This window comes from Sturnus vulgaris, chromosome 19 (assembly GCF_052056855.1).
Source record: "Sturnus vulgaris isolate bStuVul1 chromosome 19, bStuVul1.hap1, whole genome shotgun sequence".
Lineage (NCBI taxonomy): Eukaryota > Metazoa > Chordata > Aves > Passeriformes > Sturnidae > Sturnus > Sturnus vulgaris.
In genome coordinates this window covers 10,919,564-10,936,150 of record NC_142261.1, presented here as the reverse complement: position 1 = coordinate 10,936,150, position 16,587 = coordinate 10,919,564, and the positions used below count along the sequence as shown (strand labels likewise).

Genomic DNA, 16,587 nt, shown 5'->3' with positions numbered 1-16,587 from the left:
TTAGGTGCTTCTTCCTGTATGCTACACCACTGGGAGGGAGTGCACTTTGCCTTTCCCTTACAAGCACAGAATGAAGCAAAGATGTAGGCTTTAATCCATCTTTCCATCAATTCCCATTCTCTTCTGCAATCTTCCAAACACTGCCTTCCTGTCACTGTTTTCATGTCTCAGCAAGTGGACCCTAAATGCTTGATCTATCTCCTAAGTGTGGATGGGTAGAGATGCATCTACAACAGATCTTAAGTATGAGAACAGAGCACTGGCTTGTCCCAACACCTTTCCCTCCTTCTAGCTTCTGACATTTACATTGTAACGTTTATTTACATTGACCTTGGAATAAGCTTTGCCTTATTTTTTTAAATTTCCTCATCTTCTGGAAAGAAAAGTTTCAGAGCCCTGTAAAGCAAGATTTCAAACCAACACCATTTATTAGCAGCAACGCTTTGTGCTTTTCATACTGCCCTCTCCAGTTTTCTGGTTTGTGTTGTCTGACACACCTACTTGTCGTCTGGTTAGGGACAGAACAGCATCAACATCACTGACACGAAACTCAAACCACATGTAAAATGGTTCTCTTGTTTATGATAATCTCCTCCTTGCCAGAGCCTCCCAAATATTGCTCACCTGTGACATGGATATACTGGGGCTTATTTTCTGCTGGGAAGTTGAATGCAGATGCTGAATATTTATCTTGTACAAATCCAAATCTGAAGAAACAGAGACAAGGGGAATTTAAAAAGAAAAGAAAACAAAAAGATAAAAAGAGCCACTCCAGGTAGGATTCCTCAGCCAGAGGCAGGGGCACCAGAAGAAATCCTTCCACTATCCCTTTCTTACGGCCTGAAGGCAAAAGGAAAAGGGATGAAGAGAGCTGAGCTGACCTCTCCGAATATTCTCTGTCCCTGCCAGATACAGTGTGAAAGCCTGCCATCCCACACTGCTCAGGCCTGTCACCCCACACTGCTCAGGCCTGTCCTGACTCGAGCTGGAAACAAGAGCAGCAGCTCTAAGCAGTCTGTGACAAAATGGGGCAGCTGCACACAAGGGAGGGAAGAGCAATAGTCAAGACAGACATTCCCTGGGCACGTTTCAAGCTGCAACATTATTATTGTCATGGTGTGCCATGTTGCATGCAGAACTTCAAGCAGCTTACCTGGCACTTCTCTGTTTGTAGGATACTTGCTCTTCTCCTGCTTTCTAAACTAATGAAAGCTGATTTCTAAGCTAAAGTCCATTACAAAAGGCAGCCCTTTCTGTCATTGAAAAAACCTTGGCAGCAACACCATGAAAGAAACTGGCAGCTCAGTCACACAAAGGGATAAGGCTAAATAGTATCTAAAGCTTCCAACAATTCCTTCTTAAACTGGGCCCAACCTCCTCTGAATAGCTCCCACCCCAGTCTCCTGCCTATTGTCAATCTTCAGGTGTCATCCAGTTCAAGACTGTGCTAAACAGACAAGGAGGAAGTAACTGTGTCTTCTCAGGAAGAATCTATTTACAGACTTTCTGCTTCTAACTTAGAATAACGGGCACTTTCCAAAGGCAAGGCTCTCCCTGGGAGGACAGTATGGCTCCTAAGGAGTGACAAGCACCCACAGAACCACCTCTGGGCATGGAGGCTGTGTTTTAGTCTAACAGTCTGAAAGCAGACTTCAGAGAGGCAGACAGAACAGAGCCCAGGTGACTCAGGGTTCAGCACAGGCCATCCCACATTGTCCAGGGAGACAGGAACTGTTTGGTCACCCCACTGCACTGCAGACACACCTGTGTGCTATTGCTTCCTGGAGCAGATGCATTCGGTCCCAGTATGTTTCTGGTTCAAAGCCTGAAATAAGCAAAAAGGTAACAATTATCTAGTAAAGCTACTTATTCTCTTCCTCTTCAAGACTTTAGTTGTTCTCAGAAAGCCTCTGTGCACTCTTTTCTTTCCCTAGCCATTTCTTTCAGTCACATTTTTTGTCAGCTGTCTCTTAGACAAGTGTCTTGTACACTCTGGTAGCAGACTCATTCCTGAATTTATTATTTGTATCTCTTGAGATGAAGGAGAGGAACATAAAGGGGGGGTGTGGGAGGGGGCAAGGAAGAAGAGTGGGCTGCTGTGTATCACAAGAGTGCTCTGAAAAGGTTTAATTCAGTCAGTTGGACTATGGTGACCTCACAGCATATGGATTTGTCACATTCATTGTACAGCTACACCTGGACACTGAGTCAGGGGTTAATGAAAATATCGTATTTACTATTTTAAAACAGAGCCTTTTGCTAATTGTCACTTGTCATGATGGAATTTTACCCTTCTCTGCATGGGGACAGGTCTCTGGTCTTGGGGTTTCACCTGAGGTTTATCACAACAGGCTCACTGGAAAGGGCGAGGTCACATTGCAGAAAAGGAGATTGCAGTTTCTCTGCTTAATCTCATGTGCAAACACTTACCATTAAAGTAACCATAGCAACAACAAAAGAAGGATGGCAGTGGTGAAAGCCCCATCTTAGGGAGGGGGAGAATAAACAAATGCAGGATACAAATGCAGAGCAGCTGTAGGTCTACCAGCAAAACAGACATAAGAGTCTGTCAAACCAACAGCGAGGAGATGAGCTCTGTAAGGGTGTGCAGGGTAAGCATCAGTGGGGAGACCACCCTTCCTGTGTTTGGGGCTTCCTGCTGCCCACAATCAGCCTGCCAGCACAGCTTCCTCCAGCACCTCCTTCCTGAGGGGCTGCTGACCTGTAAAAACAGCTCCTGCAGCCACCTAAGGCTGGCTGGTAAAGGAGCTTCTTTAGGTCAGCTACATGCCAACAGTGACCTGTTTGCACAAAGTATCCTGAAGGGTAAATGCAAGTGCATTTCTTACCATCAAACAAATGCTCACTGCCCTCCTTCAGCAAGCAGCTGACGTTGAGTGGGATGAAGAGCTGAGCTCGCAGGGGGTCCCCATACAGGTAACTGGGCAGAGCAAAGGGGCCCTCCAGGACTGGGACCAGCAGGAACCCACAGGACGTGGCTTTGCGGTGCCAACCCTGAACCTGAGAAGAAATTCCAACAATGAATCATGGCACACATGCCAGCTGACAGAGGGCACTTCTGTGCATGAGAGCAACTCATTCCCCAAGAATAGATCAGACATGCTCAATTCTCCACAGGCTCAGCTTGCTCTGCACAGCAGGCACACCAACATCCTTGCAAGCAAAGCAGTACAAGCACAAGACATCAGGCTTTCCTTTTTCTGAAGTGCCCCATCAATCAGAGAGCACTTTAAAATAGGACATTTTTCAGGAACTGATTCAGCCTACTTATCACCAGTGGCAAAACACTTCTGCTTTACTGGAACAGTGCAATTGATTTTAAATAAAAGCAAAACCAGCCACCTAGTGCTGTCTGGCTGGGTGGGGTAAAACCTGGTGTTAAATAATTCGAGTTTTATAGAAGCTACATTAGGCAAAACAAAAAATTCTAAAAATTAAAGCTAAAAATTTAATCTAAAAATTAAAAACTGACATGCTTTCAATTCAAAATGTTTTCAGCAAGTTAAAAAAAACCCTAAAACATTCCTGAGCAGGAAGAACACATTGCCTGGAAAAGCCCTGTTATGAAAGCAATTCCACTGAGATTTAAAGTTTTAAGGTTTGGGGATAGAAGGAATGTAATGTGAAACAGATTTTTTTCCAAAGACCTGGCTGAGGGCTTAAAATTTGCCTAAGGGGGACTTAAATTTATCACCTTGACCTGTGCTGATCTCTACATACTGTGCATAAAACCCACTAAAAGCAGAACACACCCCTGCAGACAGAATGACTATAGATGGCGTGATAAATGCTGACCAGATGCAGCAACACAACCACCAGGAAAATTACTTATGGAAATAAAGGCAGATGCAAGCCACTGTCTCTCCCCCTAAGACTTCCTAATACAATGTCCCCATTTGTCTAAGGGATACAGAGGCCAGACAGGCATTTCTGTGGCTGTCACGGAACACCAGGATCTCACCATCTCAAAAAGAACAGCTGCAGTCACTGCCATCCAGTGTAACTTGATTTCAAAGGCAGCGTTGAGGGAGAAATTGCCATGGTAATAACAACTGCACCACTCCAGGCGGTCCGTGCGGTTGTTCACATCCACATCCAGCGTCACCGTGCGCTGCTCGGGCACCGTGGCAGCTGGGCAGCCAAGGGACAGTGCAGCAGGGGCATCAAAGAGAAGGTGGCACACAGGATGAGGGGAACAGAGGAACCAAGATAAGTAATTTGAAATTAATTTGTCCCCCCATTCCTCCCCAGGTATTTTTGGGCTAGCAGAATAGTCCCAGAATGCCGCTCATCCAGATGACAAAAGACAAAAAATCCTGAAGTGTTTCTCATGTCAGGGGTATGTGCTACAGAATCACCTCCCCAAGCAGTCAAAAGACATTTCAGCTGCAATAAGGAGAGAGAACCAAGAATCCAGCAGTTAATCAACAGGCAACTGGTGCCATAATTAAGCTTGGCTAGACAACACCAGCTTTTTCATGCCCAAAACATTCCAGATGTTTCTATATGCCTCCACCAGAAATCACAACAGGGTGCTGTTACATGGGGCAGGAGCATTTCAGGACTTTCCACAGCTAAAGGAGATTAGAAGTTAAACTTCTTGTTTCTTTAACCCCGTATCAATATCCCACATTACCGCACTGTGGAAAGTGCACATCCAACACTTTCTGTAAAAGCACAGTCAGCCAAGACATGCAGCAGCACTCTGACCACTGCAATAGCTCCCAGTGCTTTGCAGTAAGGGCTGGAACAGTGCCCAAGGTCCAGCTGCCTTTGTGCCCCACAGCCCAGCATCCTGGTGACAGAAACCCTCAGGTATCAGGCAGGAGAGGGAGAGAAGCACAGCAGTGGAAGGGACCTGGTTGGTGTCACACAGAGGACTGCAAGGCTGGGGACAGAACCCAGAGCTCCTGACTTGGAGACCAAAGTCCTGCTATGAAACACACCATCACTTTCAACTTTTCTTTAGACAGATATATATTTTAATATTTCTGTAATGTCAAAAATTGACAGAAAACAATGGGCTGCAAGGCTTCTATGGGAAAACTTCTGCCCTTTTATTATTGCATGCATGAGGAATGGGTGCTGTTACCTCTTGCTGAAGTAGATGTGCACCCCTTTATAGGGTCAGCTTTTAAATTATCATTTGATGCCTTGATGGTATTAAAAAAAAAATAATTTAGAAATCCTTCCTCAACATAGATGGAAAGTTCCCACCTTCACTTATAGTGCAAGTTACCTGGAGGCACTTTCAAGGTTATAAGGAGATCCTTTACATTGCTATTAGTGCAGCGTAGAACATGAGAAATAAAAACACAACAAAAATGAAAGAACATCACCCAGTTTTGTTTCATAATAAGACCCATTTTTGTCTTTGGGAAACGTGTCATTTGCAATTTCTGAGTTGATCTGGTATTGTCAGACCAACACTGTGACAGTTTCTTTTTCTGTATTGTGAATACAACACTTGTACTCAGGAGGTTATGGTGCCAAATTTGTAACAAAGTATGTTGGAAAACAACATCCTGGAAGCTGTGAAACCAAAGCAGCTCAGTCAGGTAGGTGTTGGTCATTAGCCAAGAGGTCAGTGATAACACCACAGCCCAGTGTGCCCAAAGTAGCACACTGTGAAGAATGAGCTCCCTGCTCCCTTTAGACTGTTGCTTTTCCCAGAGAGTGCAGGCTCCCTGTTAGGGCTGGACTGTCTCTCTCTGCCTTGTCTGCAGCTACAGCTCACAGGCAAAGCCAGAGGAACCCAGTCCAACAAGGTGAGCTAATCAAAAATACATTAAACACTGATGAGAAAGGTCCACGTGTCTGAATTCAGAAGCTTCTGATTAAAATCAACATGTTTTAATACAATATACTCTGGCTTCTATAGGTCAGACTTTAAGAGGACTCACCTGCTTCCCAATTGTCTCTTCTACTATTGAGTATTTAACTAATGGTTTACTAAGCAAATCGGAGAGGAGCAGGCAGGTTATTCTCCAGTCACAGACTCCACTACATACATGACTACAGTTGCTAGTGCATGCATTGCTATAAATCAAAGGGACAAGATTAGCTGTGTCACAGGTCAGACTTCCACTGGGAAGGGAAAGGGGACAGCCACTGGACAAGTGATTGGGAAATTGGGAGGGATAAAGATTTGAGAGATACATGGAGCTTGTTCCAGAGCTCCCAATGCTTGCATGCAATTTTATGGCACAGCCTGACATTTAGGGAAGGTGGGGAGGGGAAGAAATAAAAACCACAACCTAATCAAGACCAAGAGAGGAACAAATGAAGTCACGTGGACCAGGGGTCATCTGGGTTTAGTAAAGCTCTTTACCTCAGATGAACTGCTGAAGTTTTTTTGGAATACTGTTTAGAAGAGGGACAGCACAGAAGCATCATTTAAACCAGTTTCTTTGTAAGGAAACACTTCCACATTCAATTTTTCTACAAGAAACTATAATTCTTGGAAAATCCAGATTGCATGAGAGCAATCTGAAGGCATTTATCACTCATTCAAGAGCTGCAAATTAGTTAAATAGTAAAATGGACATAATCCCAACTGAAAGGGAGAGCTTCACAGGTGTATAATACCCACATGCTGCAGGAAGTCACTTTTCCTGTCTGGTGTTAAATGAAAGGTGAAGGGGACAACTGAGGCACACTTCTACTCATCTCCATGGATGCAGGCCTGCTGAGTCTCAGCCTTCTCAGCTCACAACACAGCACAGACAGAGGAATGTGAACTGGTTCTCTCAGGCTAAATAGTGAGTAAGAGATCAAACCATGAACAGGATCTGGCCCCAGTGCCTCCAGCCTCCACAGTACTTTCATGCCAGCCTACATTCAGGATTCAGCTCTGGCCAGCCACCGAGCTAATGAGGTTGGATAACAGCCAGGGCAGCAGATTTATCGTGTGACAGGGAAAATAACCTGCATATGTTGACTTCAGGGAATTAACCATTAGTTCAGACTTCCTATCCTTAATGCTTTCCCATTTCTGGTGCTGTTCCTCTTCAAACAAGGCTCTCAGAAATATACAAGGATTGCTGTGACTTCAGGTTTAAGAGATACTACACCAGCAGTAAGGCACTTCTCTTCAGAAGGTCAAATATACACAACAGGAGAACAGCAAAATTTTTTCTTTTTATCCTTAATTGCTAGGCCTTTAACAGATGCATCTAAATAAACCTGAAGTTGCAGTTCCATAGCAATGATTTTTCTCTTAAACAAGGAAAGAAGAACAAAAGCAAGTGACTCAGGCTGGCCTGGAAATGCAACAAGAAGCTGACAAAGCAAAAGGGTCAGTCCTGAAGCCAGTGTGTTTCACGGGCTGCTAGAGGCAGTCAGTGTTACTCTCCACACATTACAGAACATTAGATACTAATGGGATCTTGCCCAGCAGCAAGATCTTCCTATTGCTTCCATACCACAGGGATCATCTGCAGCTGGGCTTCACAGACTTATTAATGTAAGGAGTCTGGTTCACATTAGCTAAAAAGCCTCCAGCACACCACAGAAAACTTCTAACACATCTGGACCTCACTGTGGAGTTTGCCCCCAGGAAGCAATCAGATATGTAATTTTAAGAACAGTTTGGTTGCTTTGCCGTTCTCACAACGTATCCCTCTATACTCCTTACAGGTTGTGCAGAGTCTCTCTGGCTTTGCAAGGAGACAAAGTATCTTCCTCCCTAAATTCTAGAGGTTCAGGAAGAATGAATATTTTAAGGAATACTTTTTATTGTATTCCAGTACTCTGAAGAAAAGTTTCCTGCCCAGCCAGTGAAACACACCTCCAGCATATGAGAACGAGTGCACGTGCAAGACACTAAGGCCAGCATGAAATTTGCAGCTTTACTGCTGGTCCACGTGAGATCATACCCTTGGCTGGCTGCTCTTCCCCTTTCAAACTATCCCCTTGAACTTCCCCAGCTGTCACCTGTGCTGTGCATCTACCTAAGAGTGCAGCTGCCTGGCTCCGTCCTCCGAAACTGCGGCTAAAGGAACTGTGCCTACTTGCATAGGAGGCGGGGCGGCTGGGCAGCCAGGGCAGGAAGAACGCCGGGATGTCCGAGTGCAGGAGCTCTTCTGCCACAAAGGCCACCTCAAACCATTTCCTCTGGAAGGCTGAGAAGTCGTCCATGGCAGCCGTGTGCCACATGGCAGGCTGCTGCAGCCCCACTGCACAAGGGGAAAGGGCAAGTCCAGTTAGAAACAAGTGGATAAGATTGAGACAGAAAAGCAGCTCTTGATGAAAAATAGGCAGGATAAAAATTACTTTGTTATCTGATTTTTTTTATTTTTTTAACTAAAAAGGCCGAATTTCTCAGAGTCTCTTGAGATCAGTGGTTTTGGCTGCTCCCAAAATGCATTCCTGCTGCAGCACCCCTAAGAATCAAGAACAGCCTAGTGATTATGCAAATGAATAGTGAGGATAGTTTTGTAATAACAATGCTGACCTCGGTCTGGTTCTTTGTCCACAACAATCTTGTAAAAATAAAAGCCATAAATGAAGGTTCGCAAAGCTTCTCCAGATGCATGGACAATAAGCTGCTCTTCTAACATTTTCTGAACAAGAAAAAGAAAGAACAGAGCAAACATGATAAAAAAGAAATCACTCTTCCAGTTACATAAAAAGGTTGCTAGAGAACATTAGGAAGTAATTTTCTTTTCTTTGACATCTTTTTGTCCAGATATGTGCCTAACAAGAATACTGGCAAAGTTATCTCTTGATATTCAGTAAATGTAGCAATTTCTTATCTCCCTGAGAAATTACATTTGACCTTTCCACGGATGTCTGTCTTCCTCCCATACCCTGCTCTCATTTTATAGATGGATTTATAGAAGGTAAGAGTTTGGAAACTTTCTAAAGTTCTCTGTTAATTGATATGGGATCTCAGCAGAGGAATGAACTCCAGAACATTTCCAACCTTCTGCCCCTGACATAGTTCAATACAGAAAAATCCCTTGATGAATGCAAGCAGTGTTCCTGCATAAAACGTGTCTGCTTCAGCATCTGGAACAGAAAGGTCATATGCTGCTTTCATTACAACTTTATTAACTAATTATCAGAAAGGAAAACCAAATCACAGCACAGTGCCTCAATTCCAACACAATGCAGAGCACTTTGTAAGTACCAGCTAATTGGAGGTTATAAACAGAACCATCATCATGTAAGCAGAAAAAAAAGTATTACTAGTGAAAAATATGTTGCTGTTTTGTGATAGGGAATCCAAAAAAGTCATTATTACCCAGTATTCTGTTGAGCACTGCTTTCAATACTCATCCATACGAGGATTTTAATAAGTAACAGAAATTATTGCTATGTTTTGCTCTAAAAGTTTACTTTCTTCACAGAGTGAGGTATTCCTGGCCCTCCATATGTTCCTGGATAGTTTCCTTACCTGCATTATGTCAATGGCCATGGCCTGGGTGTGCACCCCTTCCACATTATTCACCAGCCAGTGCACAACTTCGGCACTGATGAAGCAGTAGGGGGAGAGGCCCTTCTGTTCAGAGAGCAGCTGGATCCCTGTGCTGAAGCACAGAAGTCACACGTGTTAACACAGGCTGATTGAGAGCTCTTTTAAGTAACAAAGACAAAAATCACTGGGGGTAAGAAAAAAAGTGTAGGGGGGAGGACAGAATTCAGGAACAAGAAATGCACAGTGCCCCTGGACTGATGTCTCATTGGCTTTTGGTAACAAGATGAAGAGCTGACATTGACAGCCCTTTAGTGACTGGGAATTCTTGATTTGACAGGGTTCTGGGACTCTAATAATTGAAGTCTTTGCTTGTATCTCAATTTCTATAAAATTCCTAATTAGAGAGTCTGGAACTGAATAACAAAAGGAAGTTTAAAACTCTTCAACAGCTGACATAGGGCTCTCCTTTGAGTGATTCCACTTCTCATGTCCTCTTATTAAACATCTCATCAGATGTTAAGCATATTTATATTAAAAACTTACGTGGGGTGTTTCATGGCTTCAAGAATCTCTACCAAAGTCGAGGAGGAAGTCAGAGCACTTGTTGAACACTGCTGAGAGCTGGGCAGTAAACAGAAACACGTTCAAAAATGATGGGAGCTGCCAGATTTGTTCAAATATCATTAAGAAAATTGCTCTCTCTTCTCAACAATGACTTTGCCACATTTATTTCCTATTTCATCTCAAGAAGGATAACTAAAAGCATCAGATGATTATTTCCCCCCTGAGGTCACCAGGACATTGCTATATGGACCCAATGTACAATATGCCACATCCAGCTGTACTCTGCAGCAATTGAGAGCAAACGTTTTGAAGCTGGCTAATTTTCTTTTTACTCTAATATACAACTACAGGAAACAGGTGCTAATAAAGTTTATTTTCAACATTGCTTCCTCCCCAGTGTCTTGCTTCCAGGTTAGAACCTCTTGGATTTCATCAACCTATAGCTGATTCAATTAGCCCTGCAGGCCCCCCCAGCCCTTGCCAAAACAGACAGAAGATGGCAATTCAAAGCCTGGTTTCCTACTAGCACATTTCAGAAATGGAACTTCTTCATTTCTTGAAGAATGAAGCCCTTCTTGTGGGTGGAGAAATCAGGCCTTGTGTTCATTTAATTCTGGAAAACTGGGTTGCAGGGCTTATTTTACTACCACTCTGTCTGCACGTGGAAATGCTGCAGTGAGGTCTTGTGACAAGAGCCTGCCCGTGCTGACAGGCACAGCACAGCCTGTTCCCAGGCTCCTGTTTAAGTGCCCATTCCCTGACACCAGAAGGGCTGGAATTGAACAGCTCTGCAGTACAGCACTGCTGTGCCTTTCCTACCTGCCCTCTGCAGCACCAGCTGTGCTGTATCCCAGCTCTGCAGCATTCTGGGTGCTCCCCAGGGCCTGGGTGCTGCCCCTGTCAGGGACCTGCCCCGAGGGTAGCAAGGTGCTGCCATCTGAGGTTGCAGGAACTGATTGATCAATAGAGACCTGGGAGGAGTAAACACAGCAACATCTCTATGAAATTCATCATGTAATCCATTTCCCATCATCTCCCCTCCCCACATCATCCGTGCCTCAGCCCAAGTCAACAACAAGCACATGCAGAAGGGATAAATACAGTCTTATTTTGTCATCACTACAGAGCTCCTGACAAACAACAAATTCAGACCCAAATAAAGATGAGGATTAGCAACCCAGCAACAACTGCATTGAGAGAACTACTGGCAAACCAGCAATACCAGTCCAAACCTGACATTTTCAACCCAAGTGAATAACTATGATTATAAGCACACAATACACAGAACAGGAGCCTTTATCACTATGGGAAAGTAGTAAGCATTTAGCAAATACAGTTTCAAGTCTAACTCTCAAAAATATGCAAATGTATCACACAAATTCATGTTTCATAATGCTCAAAAAAAAAAAAAAAAAAAATTCAGCTCCTCTTCCCTCCTTTCTCAGGGCAGTATGAGAAGGCTGGTTGACACCCACCCACACCTATGTCGCCAAGACAACAGGAACACTTTCCTCCCGCAGGAACACTCACACTATTCCAATGGTAGACTGAATAGTTCACAAAATTAACATAAAATCATTTCAGAAAGAGCATGAATGCTGAAGGATTCGGCTAAGTACCGGCTGTAATTGCCATCTGTCATTAACACGTATGGTTTAGTAAAGGCACATTATGTAAAAGCTGGAGAGGTGGGGGAGAGAACACGAACGGCAGAGTAACTTGAACTCAAGCTGGTGTAAATATGGGGGCTGCTCTGCAGTGATGAATCCACAGCACATACACAGCTAAAAATCACAAAGCTGGTAGCTTGACTTAGGTCTGACAGCCAAGAGTCCTTTATTCATGCCATTTCTCACATCCCAAGATTCTCTAATGGCAGATGTCCCCTTTTTTGGGCAGCCAAAAACAGCAGATGCTTCAGGGTCAACTCTACAGTGCCCACAGCCAGCAAAAGCCTCTCTCCCTTGTCAGGGCTCACTTCAAGCAGCAGCATTTCCTATGGCCACACTGTTACTGCTAATTCCTAACTGGTGTTAAGTGGACAAATGACTTCTGTCACAAGGACTCTTTTAAACCAAGATGATATTATGTATTTTCAGCCTCAGTTGTTTAGGAATCCAAGGACACAATTTGACTTGGATATCTCCAGAGTCACCTGTCAATCAAACACCACAGAAGAAATTTAGCCAAGAACCAGACAAGTGAGCTGTTGCCATTTTGTTCAGTGAGGGAAGGTGGAAAACAAGCACTTACTGAAAAACAGAAAGAGCAGCTTTAATAGTTGTCAAGACAGTACTGCAAAGGACAGCGAGACAGGGCACATGAACATCCAAAACACAGTATAAACATTGAATGGTGGAAGAAATGGTTGCACCTGCCACTTTGTCCTGCCAATGCTTGACATCTCACTCTCAGTGAGAGTATCTGGAAGCTAACACAGATTCCCAGCATGGCAAGCTCAGGACACAAACGCTGTCCACCACCTCAATCCCAAAGGCAGAGATGACAACGACCCAATCCAAACTAACCTGGGAGTAGAAGGTTGAAGCTGTGCGTGGGCTGCGAACAAAGTCCATAAAGAAGGCCCCATCCTGAAGGCATCAGAGGAAGCAGGCCCATTAATGGCAACAGCAACAGGAACAGGGAGTTGAAGAAAAGCAAATACAAGGTTGTGCAAGTATGAAATGACCACAGAGAGAAAGTATGAGGAGAATGCAAATCCCAGACCCAGCAGGTCAGATGCAGCAGAATGCACAGCATCAGGAATTACTCACACACACATCTTTACTTTCTCTCTCTGTAACAAGACATTGCTCTTCCTTGGCTTTCCCAACATTTTTAAACCCACACAGATCAGAAGCCAATTGAAACTGCAGCCTTCCCTCCATACTTCAAAGGAGAAAGTCTTGAGCTCTGAAGTATGGGGGCTTCCATCCCAAATACAAAACTGAAATACATAAACCACAGGTGTAATGACAAATATCCAAAGAAGGACTGTTTTTTTCTAATCTGTTGGACATTCAAATTATAAAGTGGGAGAGGCAAAGGAGCTCTTTCCAGGAAGCACCCTCTTCCTCTTAAATGCAGGTCTGGTATGGTGCAAAGGAAAGGGAAGAAAAACTAATGACAAAGATCCTTCTAACACTGTGTTTAATACTTCATGCAAAATTAAACAGACACTGCATGTGCTATGCTCCTGCCTACTTATAAACCCTGGTGAATTTATCCCCAGCTGCTATTCAAAGATGTGTCAAGATTCTCTTATCACATAAGACAATACAGTGGAACTCACCCAGATTTTCATTCCCTATTTGCAATTCTTTATTCTGCTCTCTCGGCAAAATATTTTTGTCTAACCTGCAGTTAAGACGAAGCTTACCTTGGTACATACATATAAAACATTTTCTGGAAAGAATCAATGTCAGGGTTACATGACTGGCAATTTCATAGTGCAGAAACAGATCCATAAAGGCAAAGACTTCCCAAAGATATCATGGCTCAAGGGAACTCACTGGGTTAAAACCACACTGTGCTGCCCAGTAGCTGGCTGAAGTGACTTGTCAGTTCTACAAAGTCAAGTGAAGCCAGTGGCTCAGTTTTGGTCTGGAGTAACTCAAGCACTGAAGAGCATCTTAGAAAAGCATTTGCTCCCTTGGCTGCTGGCAGAGCCCTCAGCTGTGATAATTTATCAGTTCTCTGGCTGCAAGTGTGTGGAAAGCCAGACCTCCCTGTGCAGAGGAGCCCTGCAGGGGCTGTGACACGAGGCACACACTTGCTGCTGCTCCCAAGTGAGCACAATGCTGCCTGCCCACTGGCATCTTTCCAACAGGCATGAGCCATCAATTAGGAGATTCCAATTGCTTGTCTCCCAGTCCCTGTGTGTAAATATTTACAGGAGTGTTTACTGCTGCAGCATGAAAGGCCTTCAATTGACAACAGACTCTTCCAGAGTCTCCAGTCAGCCTTCCAGAGAGGCTGTTGAACATTACTTTTAACATTACTCAGGATGGCATTTTCTGGTAGCACAAAGTCTGCCAATTTGGTCCCAGCACACTCCTGTGCTACTGCTAGGGAAGCCCACTTTGCCTTTTCCCCCCTCTGCCATGCAGAACAACTGGACACAACATTCTTCTCTCCTGTATCTCACATGGAATTTTCACCAGTTTTACTGGCAGAAAGGGACATTTAAGATTTCTGTATTTAAAGAGAGAAGCTGATTTTTCAAAATCAGGTAGAAGAGAAGCATGCAAAGCCTGAATTATGATGTAGAAATCTGCAGACACGCCTCAAGTCAATTTGAGCACCTACTGCTTCCAGGCCTGGCACACTCCAGACTCTCATCTGTGCTCTCCAAACACTAATACTATGAGTAAGTGTCAAGTACTAAGGTAATCACAGTTGTTCTACTACTTCAACTTTAAATATCTACGTCTCCAGGATAATACAATACTTGCTCCTGATGGTGGCACAAAACATTGTGTTGAAACGTTAGATGCTTAGAGAAAAACGCTGAAAGAAGTGGTTGATAGTGGTGCATCTGAGAAGTTCTTCTTTGCAATATTTGAACTGTTGAAACCAAAGACAGGTCACATTTAAATCCTCTATCTTTATTCAGTTCCTTGTTACTTCTGTTGAAAGACCTCCTTGTCAGAACACAGAAAAATAATCAAATATTCCTGGTTGGACTGGGAGGTGGAGTTCCTGCTCTCACAGGACAGTTGACAGAAAGGCTGAGAGATAGCACAGTCTTTTCTTTAAGTGTCTCAAGAGAGCTCCAGGAAGACCACCTTCTCCAGCCTGGAGTCCAGCCAGAAGGAATGACATCTAAATCACTTCTGAGGAACACACCCCCTCCTCTAAACAGAGGCAAGAGACTCAAGCTCCTGCTGTTAAGATCCCACTCAGTGTTCACACAGTCACAATCTAGAGGCTGATTCTGCTCTCCAAGACAGCCTGCACACAGATGCACTCAACACTGTACTGCTACACCCAATAGTCAAGCCATGACTGAAATTAAATGTGCTACCAGCAAAGGAAATGCACTGATTAGCAAACAGCACTTTAGATCAGCAAAATGCTGAGATGGCATCCCAGGGATTCCATACCATTGTCACACTCAGAGAATTGAATTCCTCTGCCCTTGCACACAAAGGCCAGTACAGGAGCAGCCCTCACTGGATTACAGAGTAAGATGTGGTATGATGTACCAAGTGCTCAGAGAAATAATCTTTGATTATTTGAGGAATTCTTATGTAGAAACAGCAGCTAGAGCAAGGCCAGGAAGCCCTTACCTTCCGAGGGCTGTCCATGTAGGTGGGTGTGATAGCAATGCTCCCACTCTCTGAAGGCTGGCCAGAGCTCTTCCCAGAAAGCATGGCTGCTTGCTGCTCCCCCAGTGTCCTAAAAGAAAAAGAAAAGGAAGGAATGCAGAGTTTATTCAAACATACTTTGTGCCAGCTTCCCACCAAATGCAACTGTTGCAGAGGGGTACTGCTGTATTTTCAGATATTTGCTTTCCCACACACTGAGGCACAGATCCAACATTCCTTAAGTACCTTTTACCCCTCACAAACAACATGGACCCTTGAACTCAGTTTTATTATGCATGAGTAATACTAATTTAGCATTAAAAATATTTATCTCTTATGTATTTAACAGAACATGAGGCAAAGTTGCCCAAAAGTGCTTTAGCCAGCCCAGGTGCAATAGGCAGGAAGGATGTTCTAGGCTCTTCACACAGCCTGCAGAGACTCACTTCTGACTGGCTTCCATCTGCAGCAGAGCTGACAGTGCTGAGGTTCCTTTTTTCCCAATGGGAGGCCCAGACTGCTCCAGAGAATGAGTGGGAATTGGACCAGCAATCTGCAAACCTTTCATGGCAGACCCTTTCTAACAAAGAAAAAAATGGAAGCACAGACTTAGTCAAGCTAGGCTTAACTAGTAAGCAAGAACACACCACCTCATGTCAGCAGGGCTTTATTGAACACACTTTAAAAAAGGAGTCAAACCATTGGTAAACAAGAAGTGAAATAGCCAAGTGTCTTGTGTGGATGCTATTCTGAAAATAAAATGTTTGTTATTCTGGAAAAGGTGAATTTGCTTCAAAATAAATTGCCCATTTACTGTGAGAATGGGAACAGGATTTAAAACACATTAGCCAGTTTCTCTTCAGCCTCTTGAAACCACTGCTTACCAAAAAATTCACTCACATGTTTCTCTTTTCCCAATCCTTCTCCTGAATCTGCAGCACAAAACCAATCCAAGTTAACCCAGAAGTGACCAGCTTAACTACCTCAGACCCCTTTGGATGAACTGTGTGCATCACAGGGCAGAGTGTGCACCCAGGCTAAGCCCACCTGCAGCACAAAGAAGAGCACACCTGCAAAGAGGAGGCATCAGGCACCTGGGTAAGAAAGGGCTGGCCACGGTATAAAACACAGCAGTGCCAGGCTGAGATAGTGTGGAGGAGCCTGGCTTGTCCCTGAGCCTGGCTCCAGCCACAGCAGCATGAGATGCTCATCCCAGGAAAATTTCCTTTGAGCTGTTCCCAAGCCCCACTGTGTGAAAGCTGACCCAGCCCA

General features: G+C 44.1%; 1 protein-coding gene across 8 annotated transcripts in view; it reads right to left on the bottom strand.

Annotated features, from left to right (window-relative positions):
• The window catches only part of DEPDC5 (DEP domain containing 5, GATOR1 subcomplex subunit), a 39,200-nt gene that overhangs the window by 945 nt on the left and 21,668 nt on the right, over positions 1-16,587 (bottom strand). For 4 of the 8 annotated variants that reach the window (XM_014894684.2, XM_088176288.1, XM_014894685.2 and 1 more), the window contains exons 31-42: positions 15,762-15,895; positions 15,298-15,406; positions 12,535-12,597; positions 10,826-10,977; positions 9,986-10,063; positions 9,422-9,554; positions 8,477-8,585; positions 7,974-8,198; positions 3,983-4,152; positions 2,850-3,021; positions 1,765-1,825; positions 625-707 (exon numbers count right to left, since the gene is read on the bottom strand). In XM_014894684.2, the coding sequence (XP_014750170.1) occupies positions 625-707; positions 1,765-1,825; positions 2,850-3,021; positions 3,983-4,152; positions 7,974-8,198; positions 8,477-8,585; positions 9,422-9,554; positions 9,986-10,063; positions 10,826-10,977; positions 12,535-12,597; positions 15,298-15,406; positions 15,762-15,895 (1,489 nt within the window). The remainder of the gene's footprint in view (positions 1-624; positions 708-1,764; positions 1,826-2,849; positions 3,022-3,982; positions 4,153-7,973; positions 8,199-8,476; positions 8,586-9,421; positions 9,555-9,985; positions 10,064-10,825; positions 10,978-12,534; positions 12,598-15,297; positions 15,407-15,761; positions 15,896-16,587) is intronic. The other 4 variants (XM_014894690.2, XM_014894686.2, XM_014894691.2 and 1 more) reach the window with 2 other exon arrangements.